The 16,728-nt window shown below is 45.9% G+C and overlaps 1 protein-coding gene and 1 long non-coding RNA gene across 9 annotated transcripts in view; one reads left to right on the top strand and one right to left on the bottom strand.

Annotated features, from left to right (window-relative positions):
• The window catches only part of LOC128079496 (uncharacterized), a 32,391-nt gene that overhangs the window by 946 nt on the left and 14,717 nt on the right, over positions 1 to 16,728 (top strand). For 2 of the 5 annotated variants that reach the window (XR_008206178.1, XR_008206180.1), the window contains exons 2-4: positions 38 to 2,288; positions 3,793 to 5,881; positions 6,831 to 7,030. This is a non-coding gene — a long non-coding RNA (uncharacterized LOC128079496). Of the gene's footprint in view, positions 1 to 37; positions 2,289 to 3,792; positions 5,882 to 6,827; positions 7,031 to 11,093; positions 11,171 to 13,267; positions 13,415 to 14,372; positions 16,071 to 16,447; positions 16,553 to 16,728 lie in introns of those variants that run through there. The other 3 variants (XR_008206182.1, XR_008206179.1, XR_008206181.1) reach the window with 3 other exon arrangements.
• On the bottom strand, positions 9,195 to 12,482 carry SMKR1 (small lysine rich protein 1). 4 transcript variants are annotated; one of them, XM_052680780.1, is made up of 3 exons: positions 12,367 to 12,482; positions 11,317 to 11,380; positions 9,195 to 9,657 (listed from the first exon to the last, which is right to left on the bottom strand). In XM_052680780.1, the coding sequence occupies exons 2-3, from the start codon at positions 11,326 to 11,328 to the stop codon at positions 9,454 to 9,456; spliced, it is 216 nt and encodes a 71-aa protein (XP_052536740.1). In that variant the 5' UTR covers positions 11,329 to 11,380; positions 12,367 to 12,482; the 3' UTR covers positions 9,195 to 9,453. The 4 variants fall into 4 exon arrangements, with proteins under 4 accessions (XP_052536740.1, XP_052536742.1, XP_052536741.1 ...); XM_052680782.1 differs by having other exon boundaries at positions 11,326 to 11,380; positions 12,367 to 12,481; XM_052680781.1 differs by having other exon boundaries at positions 12,360 to 12,475.

The following is a 16,728-nucleotide window of genomic DNA, read 5'->3' on the forward strand; positions in this document are numbered from 1 at the left end:
TACATATAATATTTATTTCTTATTTTTTAAATTTCAGGACACCAAGCTGCCATCTGTGCCTGTAGGAACCTCTTCCATGGGTATATCAGAGTTATACAAACGTTGTTATCCTAATATCCACTCCTGGTGGTTTACAACTTCCCTTAGAATCATAGAAACATTCAGGTTGGAAAAGACCTGTGACATCACCAAGTCCAACCCCGGCTCATCCCCACTGTGCCCGCTGAACCACATCCCTCAATGCTACATCTCCACATTATTGAACACCTCCAAGGACAGTGACCCCAATAGGTACCATTCCAGTGCCTGACCACTCTATGAGAAGACATCTTTCCTAATATCCAGTGCTAGTCTCTGTGAAATGGGAGGCATCTTAACATGCTGACCATCTGTCAGCCCTCTGTGCATTTTATGAACTGATAAATGTAGAATAACTTCCATCCCACTGATGGAATGAAACAGCCATCCATTTTTTTTCTGTTAACAAATGGAATAAAGCTGTAAATGGCTTCCTGGGGCAGGTGCTTGTGACCACACGGCATCCATCTGAAGATGGAAGAATATGGGAAGTGTGGTAAGAAGAACTGCAGAGCCAGCTGAGTCGATTGGCATGCGTGTCAGGTCAGCTCAGGATCGAATGTCCACTCTGCAGAGTCACACTCCATTTGTTGCCTCTGCAGTGCCCCTGCATTTCTTCACTCTCACAGCATGTCGTGGAAAAAAAAAGACACCTCTGCTTTTTGCACGGATGTCATCTCAGCCCATAGACTCAGGGTCTCTGAGATGCTCTAGGTTTCTGTTACTGGTCTTCTGTGAGTTCAAGTGTGGATCTGGGCCAAATGGTGACTTATGTCAGTTGCCCCTGTTGGAAATATCCAAGTAATGTTTGTCAGGACGGTATCTCAGATAAAAGCAGATTTTATTTGCGATTGCAATGGCAGCGTCCGGCAAGCAGGAGCGCACCTACAGGCACATCGTGACAGCATTTAGACCTTGTTTTCTCCCCCTTGCCTCCTCCCCTCCCCTGTTTCCCCACTGGCTGGGTACTCTAGGTTCACAATGTTATCAGAAGGTTTACATTTGCTATTTACTTGTTAATTTATTTGTTATCTGGTGTCAGTCAGCAGCCATCCTGTTGTTTCCAAGATGTGTCGGTGCTTTCCTTGTATTGATATGGTGATTTTCTTTAAAGTCATCATTAAAGAGCACTGGGGGGGGATGATGCCAGGCCTTCCGATGTCTCTTCAGGCACTTCCTCAGGCAGGCCATCACTTATTCTCTGGTTTGCTCTCGTGCAGGATATTCTTGCAGTGTGTATGACAAAATATACATCTGTACACCTAGATACAGAGTGTGTGTGCCTGGGAAGGTTCGTCTAGAGGATCAGTGATGTAAACTATCAGAGATCTTCCCCAGGTGAAGTAAAAGGACTCCCAAAAAGAACTATGATAGCGGAGATCATGAAATAACAAAAAAATATTATCCAATTCTAAAGCAGAAACAACATTTGATTCCCACACCTCTGGTGGGGTTTGCTGCTCCTGGAAGCTCTGCCAGCACATTCAGACGTGTGGAAGCAGCTGATGTGGACTAATAGCTGTGGAATTCCCTTGTGCTAATCAGCAGCTTTGGAACAAGGAGCACAAAGAGTTGGGTCTGTGCCTCCGGAGCGGCGTGGTATAACCCAAACCTCCACAGGATGAAGGTCGCTTGCTGGTACATCACAGGGAGGGCAGACTCACGTGAGCCACCAAGATCTTTTCATAGCGGCAGGATGTGATAACACTGCAACAGCTTCAGGAGGCTCTGGAATCTCCCACAGTGGAGGTTTTAAAGACAGGTTAGGCAAATACTGCTCAGGAATGCTGCAGGTAGAGTTGTACGTGCCTCAGGGAGAGGGATGGCTGACACAAGGTCCCATCCAACTGCATTTTTCAGCCACGTGTCACTAATTGGTTTGGAATAAGCAGATGAAACCGTGAGCTGTTGAAAGCACATGTTTACAAGGCAATGGCTTGGGCTGGGCCTAACACATGCTTTTTTCCTCCCCTCTCTCAAGGAGTTCTTATCTGAAGGCTGCAGATTGGACTCAAGCCTCTCAATGGGGAGGGGCATGGACATTCATTTGAAATGCACCAGACTAGTCCTCAAGAGGCAGAATTTCTCAGAGTCAACAATCTAACTCTTTATACAGAATTGAACGACAGTGCATTTCCCCAGGCTCTCGCTGCCACCCTTGTGTCATAGGCTCACACTCCTATGGGAAAAGAGGTGCCAAAAGGCTAACTGTGAGTTCAAATGGATGTTTTGTCAACAGAAGGGTAGGGAACATAGGTTGCACAGCTGTGGGAGTGCCAGGGTTCTCCACGAAAAGGACAGGGAGGAGATTAGCTGGGCGAAGGCAAACAATGCATGGTGGAAAAGGTGAGTTCTGGTAACAGAGTGGGTCCAGAAAAGCTCAGATGTCCACATCTTTGGCCTGGAAAGAGAATGTGGAAGGGATAATGTGTCAGAGTAGCCATTGCACAAATATAAACCAAACAGCAGCCCCCAGTAATGCAGAGTGTGGCTGTGAGAGTGCAGCTGTGTCACAATCAGAAGGTTTGCAAGCGAGAAAAAGTTCTGTGGACGTTTAGGGATCGCAAAGAAAGATTATGTTCCCATAAGGGGATGAGGGAGGTGATGATTGAGCAGAAGAAACTGAGCAGTTCTTAAACATTCACAGTCCAATCAGAAGGGGAATAGTACAGACACATCTATTCCCAGATTTAAAAAAAAAAAAGCATCCATTACTTTCCTTTAACACAAATCTTTGCAACAGTTATTGTCCAGTAATGTGCAATACAATTGATTTGCAGGGCACATAAAGAGCCAGACTTGGTTTACATTACTCTAGGGAGAATGTTGATAGTGCAATGAGTTTGTTAGAAGTAGTCTTGATTGGGTTCTGGTTGCTGCAGTTTCTCTGGAACCAGATTAGACCAAAGCTGAGTCAGGATTTGAGGAGAATTTCTGCAATTAAAATCTGTTATGATCTGTGCTGTCACCAAAATCCAGTAATTCTGCAGAGCTGCTGCTGTTGGATGGAGGATTCTTGCAGCATCACCCAGAGCCTGACCTTTACCCTCAGTCCTCCAGCGTGGTGTGAAGATGTAGGAGCAGCCTGGACTGGGGCTGAAACCACTGTTCTGGTGATGATTCCACAACAAAATGGGGTCTGAATGTGCAGCAGTACGACTGACACACGGCTGCTCTTGGGGACAGCAGCTTTACAGTCATGGTTCCTCTCTTGCAGCTTCCAGTAACCAGTCTGGCTTTTGGTCTTGCCCTGCGTCAACCAGCCTTTTCACTTCACTTCTTCTCATAATTAGTGATTAATTTTTTGTTCTGCCAGTACCCAGATGAGTGCGATTCTCTGATCTCCACGAAACAGCAGTAATAGTAACAACTACCTGGAGAATGGCATGGAAGAACACACTTAGGCCTTTCAGTGCCTTTTCCTTGCTGTTCAGCACCAAACTGCAGTAGATCTTACAGCCAAAATATTTACTGGAGAGACAGAGACACTAAAGAAAGAAGAAATGCTGTAGGAACTCTGTTGGCAGGAATTCTTTTCTCTCCCATCCTCACATTCTGCCCTAAGCTTATTTTTAAATACAGGGCCATTTCCCCTTGGCTGGGCTAGCTGTCTGCACACAATTACACTTCTCTATTATTAGTGAGAGTGAACAGGGCTGAGTTTACAACTGTGCAGGAGAGATAAGCTCAAGACGACTGTGTTTCCTCTCCAAGGGGCTGTCGAGCTGTGTTCAGCTCTGCATCTGAGACACTGCTGTCCTGAAATGGGGAGGAATTCTTGTCCTCTGAACAGGGATGCCCAAAAGGAGCAGGCTGGGTGAGTTTCTTCTAATGGAAGATTAGACAGAGAATCTCTCACATGATTTTATCCTCTTCATCCAGGACACTGGAGTCACAGGAGTTTCTGAGCTTTCTGATACCCATTTGTATGTCAGAATAATCACATCCTTTTAGTAAACTAAACTAAACTTTAGTTAACTGAAGAATCTACACAACTAGTCCAAGCATAGACGCAGATGCGTAGATTTATAGGAGATCAATGCCACGAGCCTCAGTTTTATGGCTCTCCCATTTAGCAACATGGGAGGAGAAAAAGTGCACGTCAGAAGTGCGAATTGTTACCTTCAACAAAGGTAAAAAACAGACCAAAACAACAAGAATAGCAGGTTTCAAAAATGGGACTTAGGAATGAAAAGCAAAATAAAAATAAAATTAAAAAAAAAAAAAAGAGTGCACTCTGCACTTTCTTAACCGAAAGCTGAAATGAAGGAATGTTAGAGGAAAGGAGATGTAACACGTGTGAGGAATCAAAGCATCTGCACTTAGGAGAAAACAGAGCTACTCCTTGGACATGTTCCGAGGGCACAGTGTAATTAACAGGTACTCCCAAGGTGTCTGTCTTCAAAAGGTGCCAACGTTTCTTGATAAGTTATCTCAGGAGCCAACACAACAGGTGACAGAAGGGCTGCTGCTTTCAAGGACACCCCTTCAGGTCACACCATTCAGATGAGTTGAGCAAGCTTAATAGTTATTGGATTAAGGCAGAGCCTCGTGCTAATAAAGCTGCAATATGCCCAAAAAAAAGATGTCTGCTTGAGCATTGCTTATCCTGAAGAACAGAAGCACAGGGTGAGATTACACAGAATTAAGATCACGAGAGGAGGCAATGCTACCAACAATATTAAAAGAAATAGTAATTTCATAATTTCAGAAGTCATTTCATTTTCTTCCGTTCCTGCAAGTCACGTCAGAAGCTTTAAACCAACTATGCCTCTCTTTATCAAGCCCTTGTGAAGCAAGGATGGGAAACTACCAGAATCCTCACAAGCAAATGACATAGGAAAGGAATTCTCTCCATAGGTAAGCATTACAATTTCAAGAAGACCAGCCAACCTATGTAACATTCTGAACTGCAGTTGGAAGAAACCCACAGAAGCTCTCACATTTTGTGTAAGCAGGGAGGGAGCCAGATCGTTCCTGGAATGCAGTGAACAATTCAAGCTTTTGTAACCATGCATTCAATGAGCGAGTGCTTCATTATGTAGCATCATGGCTTGGTCCACGAGCAGATTTATTTTGCAAACATTGCAGTCCAACAAATGAGCAGTTTGCCATGAATGTGAAGATGAAATGTCATCTCAGGGTGCGTGGAGGGAATCTTCACCAGCTGGTTATCCTGGTACTTTGCAGAACAGGAACCTTACTGAGTGACACAAAAAAAGGCTTCCCAAGAGATGTACGACCTATTGGAATCACCCTAAGGGAAAAGAAAGGTTTTTCTGAGGTTAAATGTTTGGGGTTTTTTTTCTTCAACTTGCACTAAGTAGTATTTAACATTTTGGCTTTCTTCACATAATCCAGTTACGCTGGTTGTCCTGCATTAAAGCATTAATGAAGGGCTTCCTTTTAGCTCACAGGACTGCTTGTCCTATTGCTTTTTGTTTCAGCTCTTATAAATATTCTAACATTCAACAGTGATTACTGATGAACTTTTAAAGCACTTGGTCCAAGCATTTTCACCAAAGAGCAAACTGCTCCATTCATGACAGACAGTCATGGCCATCCCAAGGAAGACACCAGGTTACACTAAGCTTTTTCCTCATTTTTCTTAAACGTTTCTCTTTTTCAGTGCCAATTGAAATTCTCTCAATTCAGTGCCAACAAGAAGATGGCTTGGACTCCCAAATTCACCGAATAGCTCCAGAAAACCACCAGTAACTGGGTAACACACTACATGCAACAAGCCCCAGCATCTGGAATGGAAAGCTTCAATACCTGCACATCTGAGAGAGCAACCACTGCTGTGAGTGCTCGTTTTTTGGTCCTTCCCATCTTTTGTACAACAGTTAAAGGGAGAAAAAGCTCGCACCTTTTTTATAAGCAGGAAGTGAGAGGCTCAGGAAAAAAATACATTGAAGTTGGATGACATTCTTTTATACCCATGAAACGTGAGATGGCTGTAGGGAACCAAGTCAGTGGAAATGGGCAAATGAGACAGGAGTTAACCCACAAAAACCTCAGTTTTATTTACGTCTGTGGGCACTATTTAGTGCCAACATTTAATGTGCATTTTGGATGAAAGTTTTTTCTTTAAATATCTATCATGGTAACTTCTTCGTTCTGGAGATAACATTTATGACCACAAAAGTCCTCAGCTGTCCTTCTCTGAAATTGGGAAATAACATCCAGGGCATTTCCTAAAGTGAAAAATGAGACAAAAGACTTTGTGCTGCTTCTCAGGCCTTTCTTAAGTATCATAAAGCTCTGCAGTGCTTTTCTTAATGTGAAAATAACACATTAGGAAATGCCATGCAACACACGAGTGTTGGCTGAAGGATATTTTAATACCAAGTGTGGTGAATAATGGCCGTTCACACAGGAGTTAAACAAAAAGACATCACTCTCACAAGTCTTTTGATTCTCTCCCTGTACCCCACCCACAAATATGTAGGTCAGCATCCGGTGTATTCTTAACAGCTTGGTTTTGGTACATAATTTCCTACACAAAAGGGACACTCCATGTACTCCAGCAGCACTCTGTTCATGGCTGTTAAATAGCAGCAAGACAAGGGATACCCTGCTACTGGGAAATGTAAGAGATGATGGGCAAAGCACTGGGAAATTCCTTTGCAAAGGGACATAAAGGAAATGGTCTTGAGCTTCCAGATCCCTCTCAAAAGATTCTTTGGGGATGTGAGCAGAATCAGCTTTATTCACCATAAACTCAGCTTATAAAGTCTGTACCCTAGCAGGAAGAAGAGCCTCCTACAGTACTCAACTTGTACACGTTGTGATGAAACAGAGATGTCTGTTATACAGCAGTGGAGCCTCCCATGAAGCTGCATCCGTTCAAGCTGGACTGTTTCTCAGAAGTCAGCAGCAGTTGGTGGATGTTTGAAGCACTGTATTCAAGTAGAGAATCAACCCATTTTAAAATCCAGACTTATTTCAAGGTGTCTGCTGGTCTTCATTAACCACAGGGCAGCCTGAATTACATGCAAAATTGAGATGGATGAGGGTCTGGGAGAGGAAAAAAGGGGGAAAAAAAAGTGTTTAATTTTGCAGTTTGGGATGGCTGGAAGGGCTTTCTCATCTGCTATCAAAGAACTGAATGGCAGTTTCTCAGACACTCTTGAAAGCAGAGCCTTCATCCTTTGCACTTCACTGGTCACCATCTGGTATGTGTCATACAAAAGCAGATTTTGGGGTTTTTAAAGAGAAAACAACTAATGATATTTCACTACTTGTTCCAGTCAGTTTTGCTCACTAAAACTTGAAATTGTTGTAGCTGCAGTCTATCTCATACGTAAGAAGGGCTTTGCTTCCCTGCAGCAGTTGTATCAGATCAGCCCACACATCTGTTCTGAGCAGCATACTGTCTGCCTGCTGGCTGGATAACAGCTTCAGAGGAAACTGCAGTGATGCTGCAAGAGGTGATTGTAGAGAAACTTGCCCAGAAGGATATTATTTTCCTAAATACTTGTTCCACACCCAATTGTTCTTGTGGCAGGAGATGGTGCTGCTCTTCAGCTTTTCCTCCTGCAAACTGACCCTGGATGAGAAGCAGAGAAATGCTAGTGGTGGGAGAACAGCCCTGTGACACCAAGTAGTTCCTACCTCGGTGCTTGGAAATATCTGTCCCTTAACACTCTGTGCAGCAAGTATATCACACAAAGAGGGAATGCTTCCTTTTTTAACAATCAGCATAAGATTATAAATACACAGAGCAAACTGGTCCTCTCTTGCTTTGGAACACCATTACCAGGAGGAAATAGTTGCAAACATATGTTGTGACCAGAGACTTCCTGGTGGCTGATGGGGAAGCAAGACTTCAAATAAGTGCTGAGGAAGACTCATCTATGAGTGGCAAAGTGGTACTGCAAACCACATCCCTGATACAGCAGTACATGCCAACTGCAGGCTAATCAGCAAGGAAACAGGGTCCCCACCATAATTTTCTTGGCATGTACATGACAAATTCAGTAGAGCACTGCAGTAGCTCACGTAATCTACACGACAGTAGTTGGCCTGCAACCAATGCCACAAAACCATGATTTTATCAAGCTAAGATCTCTTCATAGAGGGAAGATATTAAGCTGGAGAAATAGCATAAAGCTGTACAGGTGTTTATCAGTTTGTGTCAGACCTGTTGTAATTGACAGCTCTGCTGCCTGTAACACAAAGCTACCTGGAAGCCAGAAAGGTGCAGCACCTCCACATACAGTTAAATCAATCAGAAATGGCTTTGGAGGAATGGCTCCAAGCTGGCTTCCTGCTCAGCTGCAGGTGTTCAGCTCTGAGAAACCAGCTGAAGTTCTCCCTGTGCACATCACACTGCTGCTTGATGTAGGGAGCATGCTCACTTTTGCTCAAAGATTCGAGAGGCCTGGGACATCTCCTGTTCCAGTAACTCTAGCCTACTTCAGATTATGTTTTCCTAACTCCTTCTCTGAGGTTCTGGCTATTTTGTATTCCTTCCCACCTCTCACAGCCTGTGTCAGTTCAGGACACATCCTCTCTTGTCCCACTGCATCCTTCCAGTCGGAAGAACCTGGGAGAGATGCACAGACTCACTTGATGTATTGCTTCACCAGGGGCTGCCTTAAACTGACACGGAGGAAATGGAGCGAAGCAACTTTGATCTGTAACATAAATCTTGTGGTTTCCAGCCAGGATGTTCGGACTAACAGCGATTACTTTAAGCAGAGACCTGGTAGGGGGGCTCATCATCGCCTCTAACTTAACACAGCATCACTGCCAGCATCTCTGCTAGATCTCCAGAATCTCACTACAGCCAAAAGAGAACTGGCAGTACGTTCAGTGGGGCTTCAAGTATTGCTTATCTGCCCAAATGTAGGATGAGGTGAATCACCCAGATATGCAGACTGCATCGTGCAGCTCTTCTGACCCAGAAAGGGAGCACCAGGTGACTCTCAGAGCTGCTGTAGAAGTATTTGATGCTGATGATCTCAGCGTGGTATCAGCTATCTGAGCTCAAGTTTCCACCAGCACTGATTGAAAGAACTGCAGGCACCCCCACGTTGGGGAGCACTTTCCATCTGCATAAGAACAGCAGCGGTATGGGTAAAACAAACCCCACCACAACCCCCTCAAACTGCTGAGACTCAGTGTTTTATTCCGCACAGAACTAAGGCCTGAGGGCCACAGCTGAAATTACGACAGCACCAGTGTCACTTGCCATTTGTCACTGTAAGCTTGAGCTATAATAAGAGTGTCTTTGTGTGGACACAACAGTGATTATGGCAAAACATTTGAGCTAACCACTGCAGATACTGGTATGAGTCTAAAGTTCAAAGAAGCCTCTTCTTATCAGGGGGAGCTTGGCTTTCATCACATCCTTTGCTTTCCAGCCAGCTACTTTCGTCTCTTCCCCTTCTTTTTGGGGGAGCCAGGCCAAGGAAAGCCCCGCAACTCTAGGCAGGCAGGGACATTATGGCAGACGTAATGGGCATTGAGCATGGCAGCTGAGCTGAGGATATCGACGTCCTTCACCACCTTCTTCATTTTCTTTTCGGAGCTTTTGCCTTTGCCGTGCTTGGGTTTGCTGCTTTTACCTGCCTGCAGAGAGAAAATGATCATGGAAACGGCTAATTAGCCTTTTGTATTGTCCGCCTTCTGGGCTGAGGATCCCAAGACATCCTGGAACAGTTTCATGGCATCACAGTCCAGGCTATATTAGCTCAGATTCTCTCACCGCAGACAAAATCTATATTTGCTCTGTAAGAATCTTTAAAGACATCAGACGGTGTTGTTTAGTGTTCCACTGCGCTATTGTCTGGCTAAAATAGGTCTGTGCATAATGGAAATCCCAAGGTCTTTTCAATTGATTTTTTAATTAATGCATTGTGATACACTCCCAAAGTCAACCATATGCTGGGTTTTCATCCGATACTGTGTACATTTTTGTCACTTACTGCCTCTGCCCATCTATTTCTGTTATTTGCCTAGTTTTGCACACCACTAATTAAACAATTCTGTGCAAATCATTAGAGATATTAAGGATAGGTGCAAAGGCCATACGTAAGAATCAGCTGGGAACAAGCAAGCTGAAGGCAGCACGTGCAGTGTATTTTTCCATGGAACGAGAGCACTGTCAGGATGCAACCTTCAGTCACCCAAAGAGCACAGCGTGGTGTACATACAGGTATAAAAGAAAAACAAAAAGTCACAACGTCCATATAGAGTGCACAGAACCACTGCCCACAAGAGGAAAGAGAAGACAAACAGAAAACAGCACGAGCTACAGATGATGGCAGTAGCCTTTCCTATTCAGTCATTGCAGACTGCAAACTTCAACACAGACATTCATCAGAGAGGGCAATGAGCCTCTCACAGGCCTTAACTGGCTAGAATTTGTTGAATACTGCATGTCCAGGGATGGGTTTGCTTCAGAGTGGATGCTTACAGCACATTATGAAACAGCCTCCCAACTGCACTCCCTGTTTGTGTAATCCCAGCGGGGCCACTGGCAGATTGTGTGAGCACCGTTACATCACTGGTCAGAATTTGTCCCATAGCTTCAGAATAACAAAGATGCTTACAGCTAAGGGCAAGCTACTGTAGAGAGTCTGCAGTGAGAAACAGGGAATGTCTTTGGCTTACAGCTGACTCACTGCTCCTGCTGTCTCTCTGCAGCGAATACGTCCGACCTCTGGGCTTTGAATGTCAGCAGTCAGTTTTTGTCAGCAACTCTCTTTTCTTGTCTTTTCTGTCTCTTATTGAATGTGACATCAGTAAGCTGCAGCCTGCAGTCAGCTCATGCAGTCCAGCACAGCCTGGAGCAGGGCTTCCCAGAAGACAAACACTTATGGAAAGCCAACTCCTCCAGCACAGCACCACAAATGCTGTCAGGAGTCACACCTTTGTCCATATGTACACAGGCACACACAGCAGAGCCACAGCTAATGTCTGGCATGCCAGCCAACAGCTCTGGTGTTCCTTATGGGTTTAGCAGGCAACCAAAGCTAAGCAGCTCTTTTTTTTTTGGCATGCAGAGGCAACATTTGGGCAGATGAGAGTTCCTAACAATGTCCCATTCATCCCATACAACCAAGAGTGACAACTGAACTCAGTAAGTATCAAGATATCTGTGTTTGTGTGGCATTTGCCATCACCTACAAGCAACCAGATTTGGCTCTTTCTAAAAGGTATGCAGAACTTTACAGCCTGTTGTCTGTCAACATCAAGAAAGAGCCAATACCTTCAGAAAAACCAAACCTGCATTACCATGACTGAGTTCTTCTAGCAAGCAGCACTCCACACCAAGCCCTGAGGCAGGACCCTGCAACACACAGCCATGCCATCAGTTACACACTGTGCAAACCATTGGGATTATTCCATCCCATCCCCACCTCCATCCATCCCCATCCCCACCTTCAATCCCCTTCCCCACCTTCATCTCCATCTCCATCCCATCCTCACCTCCATCCATCCCCATCCGCACCTTCATCCCCTTCCCCACCTTCATCCCCATCTCCATCCTCATCCTCATCCCCATCACCCCCTTATTGCCCTTCCCCACCTCACCTCCATCCATCCCCATCCTCACCTTCATCCCCTTCCCCACCTTCATCCCATCTCCCTCCCCATCCCCATCTCCATCCATCCCCCCCCCCACCTCCATACATCCCCATCCCCACCTTCATCCCCTTCCCCATCCATATCCACCTCCATCCATCCCTATTCCCATCTTCATTGCCTTCCCAACTCCATCCCCTTCCCAACTCCATTGCCATCCCCAACTCCATCCATCGTCATCCCCACCTACATCCATCACCATCCCCACTTTCCTCCCCTTCCCCACCTCCATTCATACCCATGCCCACTTTCATCCCCTTCCCCATCCCCACGTCCATATCCATCCCCATTCCCACCTCCATCCCCATCCTCATCCCCTTCCCCATTTCCATCCCCACCTCCATCCATATCTATCCCCACATTCATCCCCTTCCCCACCTTCATCCCTTTCCTCATCTCCGTCCCCTTCCCCACTTCCATCCTCATCCCCACCTCCATCCATACCCATGCCCACCTTCATCCCCTTCCCTTTTCCCTTCCCCATCTCCATCCCCACCTCCATCCATACCCATCCCCACATTCATCCCTTTCCTCATCTTCATCCCCTTCCTCATCCCCATCCCCACCTCCATACCCTTCCCCATCCCCAACCCCACCCCAATCCCCGTCCCTGTGAACCCCAAGCAGTGAACAGATTCCAATCCCAGATCCCAATCCCGTTGCCAGCCGCCCTTCGCAACCACCTCCCACCCTTCAGCCACGCGTTGCCATGGCGCCCGCCACGCCTCCCCCACTTTCACGCCTGCGCGTTAGGAGGCGGAAGTCCCAACAATCCCAGCGCCCTCAACTGACGCATGCGCAGCGAAAGGCGGAAGTCCCAGCAAACCCAGTACCTCAGAGTACGCATGCGCATTAAAAGCGGAAGTGCCACCAAGCACCCACCCTCACTGCGCATATGCGTAAGGAAAGGAACCAAGGCCCCGCCACCTCAGCCCACGCATGCGCAGAGGGGGGCGGGAAGTCATTAACAGTCGCCTCAGGAGGAGGGCGGGAAAACCGTTCCGCGGAGGCCCTGAGGGGAAACGGAGTCAAAAAAAAAACAACTCCGGTTTTGTGTGTTTGAGAGCGGAAGGCCTCGGCGTGGGCTGTGTAGTGCTGGGGGAGCAGATCCTCTCCTTTGTGGCTTCAAGCTGCGCCAGGGGAGATTTATGCTACTTTTCTGGGTGGTCAGGCACTGGGATGGGCTGCCCGGGGAGGTGGTGGAGTCACCGAGCCTGGGGGTGCTCAAGGAACGTTTGTATTTTGTGCTGAGGGACGTGGTTTAGTGAGAACTATTGGTGATAGGTGGACGGTTGGACTGGATGATTTGTAGGTCTTTTCCAGCCTCGGTGATTCTGTGATTTGTGTTGGTGCTGAGAGCCCCTCCCTGCACATAGGATTCCAGATACAGCCCTCCAGTGCAGAGCAGAGGAGAGAACCCCCCTCGTCTTTCTGACCACGCTCTTGAACGCTCCCCAGGGTCCCATTGGCCACCAGGGCACACTGCTGCCTCTCGGTCCTCCTGCTGGCCACCAGGACCCCCAGGTCTTTCTCCTCAGGGCTCCTTTGCAGCCCCCAGCCTGTACTGATGCGTGTGGTTATTCCTCCCCAGGTGCAGGACCCTACGTTGCCTGTGTTCAACTGCATTGCGTTCCTCTCTGCCCAGCTCTGCCTGTCCAGGTGTCGCTGAATGGCAGCACAGCCTTCTGCTGTGCCACAGCCACTCCTCACAGCTTCGTACCATCAGCAAACTCTGAGGGTAAACTCTGTCCCATCACCCTTATCATTAATGAAGACATTGATCAAAACAGGGGAATGCTGGAACAGCTGTTTTCAACCCTTTTTTTACAAACTTCTTTCTTTCTTCTTCTTTTTTTTTTTTTTTAATTATTATTTGGTTAGTTTAGTTTTGGTTTTGGGAGAGGGTGAGAGGTGGTTTCTGTTCCATGTCTCACAGCACCAAGCTTCTGCAAAGTGACAAGAGTCCAAAGCACGAGTGGAAAATACCAATAGGAGATGAATCATCTCATTAAAAAAAAAAAAAAGTAGAAAATGACACTTCTTGATCACACCACTGCCAAACCCCAGCACTTCAAAGAAGCTTCCTAAATCATGGTTCTGTTTTTCTTAAACATTGGAATCTACTTTCTTGCCCATAACCCTTTAAGATGTGCCTTATCATATTTTCAAGCTTATCTTCAATATATCAGGTAGGAGTTTGGAGGTTTGCTGATTTTAACACATTTTCCTAAGGAAAGGGGGTTTCACTGCCACATGGGTTACCTCTTATCCATTCAGCCATAACTTTTGAACCAAAAGTTGGCAGATTCTGACCAAGTCTGACACAAAGATTCAAATATATTAATTTCCTGCAAGTTTCATGAAAACAACACAGAGGCTATAAAACAAGTTTCTAGTGTCCAGAAAGCCAATGGTTTTACGTTCTGTCATCATATTCTGTCCCCGGTGTGGTGGGTCACATCTTTTTTTTTCCAGTATATGTCTCTTTAAGATTCACTTCTCTTTGTACATTTGTGTAAAAATAGATTCATTCATTCTGAAACTAAAGGGAAATGGGATGTCTTTGGACCAAAAGAAATCCAAAAGACATCTATGTAGTGGTTAATAACATCCACAGTATGGATATATATGCCACGGATTAACAAATTTCAATCCAAAAAGATTCACCTAGCAGTAATTCTGATGCATTAACACAGGTCTAATGACTGTCCCTTTGATGAAGAGGGAAAGCTGAGCCCGGCTGAGTGGAGAAGTGAGACCAGGGAACGCTGGAAATAACAACAGGATCACCACTCGACACCTCAATGTCGTCCAAATGTCGGTGCTGTGAACATGGTGCAGTACAGAATGGGGAAACACCTCTCTTGTAATCTGGGCACATTACATGTTTTCAGGGGTAAGTGATAAGACCTTGCAACCATACATTTCCAATTCTTAAACTTCTCATGAGTGTTTCCTTTGCTCTAGAAGACACTAACTTTTTCAATGCTTCTTTCCGTTGCAAGATCCAGAAGGTTTTGTTGCATCAGAGAAAGAGAATCGCTTTCTGATCAGTGGGAGTATCAGGCTTCACCGAGGCTGATGAGCACCTTATCTCCCTGTTCACACTCAGTGATGAACTTCTGGCATTGAGTGGCAAAGGAAAATGAGGGATAGTGTTACCCTGTATCATAGACTGAGCTTGTCAGGGTGGTGCAGAAGGTGTACTGTAAGCTTAAGAAGTTCCTTGCCATTTGAATAGGAGCAGGGCCTTCAGTATTGGATGGACAGGGCATGGCTGTGTTGTGTTTTTGGTGGCTCAACTCCCATTCTTTGTTGCGCTGCTCGCTGCTCTCCCATTCCTGCCTGTATAAGGCCGCAGTAACTGGAGCAGTTTGCTTTCTGAGGTGGAAACAGCCCTGCCAGAACTTTCACTGCTGAGGGAAAGCTCAAAGGAATCAGAAGCCAAAAAGGACGGGAGAAAACAGGAAAGGATGTGGTGGTGTGGTTCAGAAACACTCTGCAGACTTTCTAAGTAGAGCAGTTCTGAGTGAGGGTTGGAGATAATAAAAGAAATCATGAATGAAAAATGATAAATAACACAAAAATTCATATTTTTACAATGTTAATAGAAAAAAATGATGTTTAGTTTTTATTAACAAACCATGTGGCATGAAAGAAGCAATCATGATTATCTCCTTTTAGCAAAAACAACTGGCAAGATACATTTTTCTAACTACTCAGGGTAGAAAGAAGTAGCACTAATGACAACTGCGTCAGCAATATTAGATTGAGCACTCTGAAATCCCGTGAACTCAGCTGTTGGTTTTCATAAACACGTTTGAACCTGGCTAAGAAAAACAAGCTGCTGTTTGCACATGCAAGGCTTTAGATAAATAATTAAGGGAAGTTTGTGCAAACTGGGAGGATAATAAGCCTGACCTCATACAGTCACTGCTGTAGTTACAGTTTGATATATAAAGCGTGCACCAGCTCTGGCAGCTGGCAGGCCAGCCCTTCTCACTGTCATTATAAGCTGCTCCATAAGCTGTGGAATTAATGACATCCTTCCCTTAGGGCAACTGGGGGCCTTGGCTGGGACCTTAATGGGGTCTCCCCGTCCCCACCCAGCTGTCAACTTTCACAACTCTTCAAGGGAACTTAGGGAATGTCTTTGACGCCTTTTATCCTTTGCTCGACTTTGCATGACGTTGGCTAACCTGTTCATAAGCTGCTTGTAAGGTCTTTGCCCATTCTGTCCCTAGGAAATTAGGCTAAAAACAGAAGGAGAAGAATCTTCAGGCAGTAAAGAAGACAGCTTGCAGCCACCTGTAGGTTGAAGAAAAAGCTCTGCATGATGTTTGCAACAGAAACTGAGCACGCAGCCTTTCCTGGAACCAACAGCTGTGTTCGGGGTAAAGTAACACATATGGTTCCCTCAGCTGCACAGAAGCTATGAGAAACTTTGCTCTGAAACTCATTTGTTCTGCATCAAAAGGAGGGAGGGGAGATTGAGGTCGGACATCAGGGGGAAATTCTTTACCCAGAGAGTGGTGAGGTGCTGGAACAGCTGCCCAGAGAGGTTGTGGATGCCCCGTCATTGGAGGTGTTCAAGGCCAGGTTGGATGGGGCCCTGGGCAGCCTGGTTTAGCATTCAACGTGGAGGTTGGTGGCCCTGCATGTGGCAGGGGGTTGGAGATTCATGATCCTTGAGGTCCCTTCCAACCCTGGCCATTCTGTGATTCTGTGAAAATGATTCTCCCATAACTGTTACCTCCTACCTCTCTTTTAGGGAGATGGAAACCCTCACTGTGAGGGGGGAGGAATTTCCAATTGCTCAGGATGAAATATTTCCTAGCACTGCTGGAGAAGCAGCACCTTGGGCTCAGAAGTGCTGGTAAGAGAGTTTTCCAGAGGGGCCTCAGTGCTCAAACACCTTGAGGGAAAGTCTTGAGCTTATTGCATTGTTTGACTGACCCACATCTGGTTGTAACTAGAATAAGAGGTTCCCCCTATTCCTGTTAAACTGGTGTGTCAGCCCCACAGCTGCTTTGCAGAGTGCAGTGAGAACAG

This window comes from Tympanuchus pallidicinctus, unplaced genomic scaffold (assembly GCF_026119805.1).
Source record: "Tympanuchus pallidicinctus isolate F22 unplaced genomic scaffold, pur_lepc_1.0 scaffold19, whole genome shotgun sequence".
NCBI lineage: Eukaryota > Metazoa > Chordata > Aves > Galliformes > Phasianidae > Tympanuchus > Tympanuchus pallidicinctus.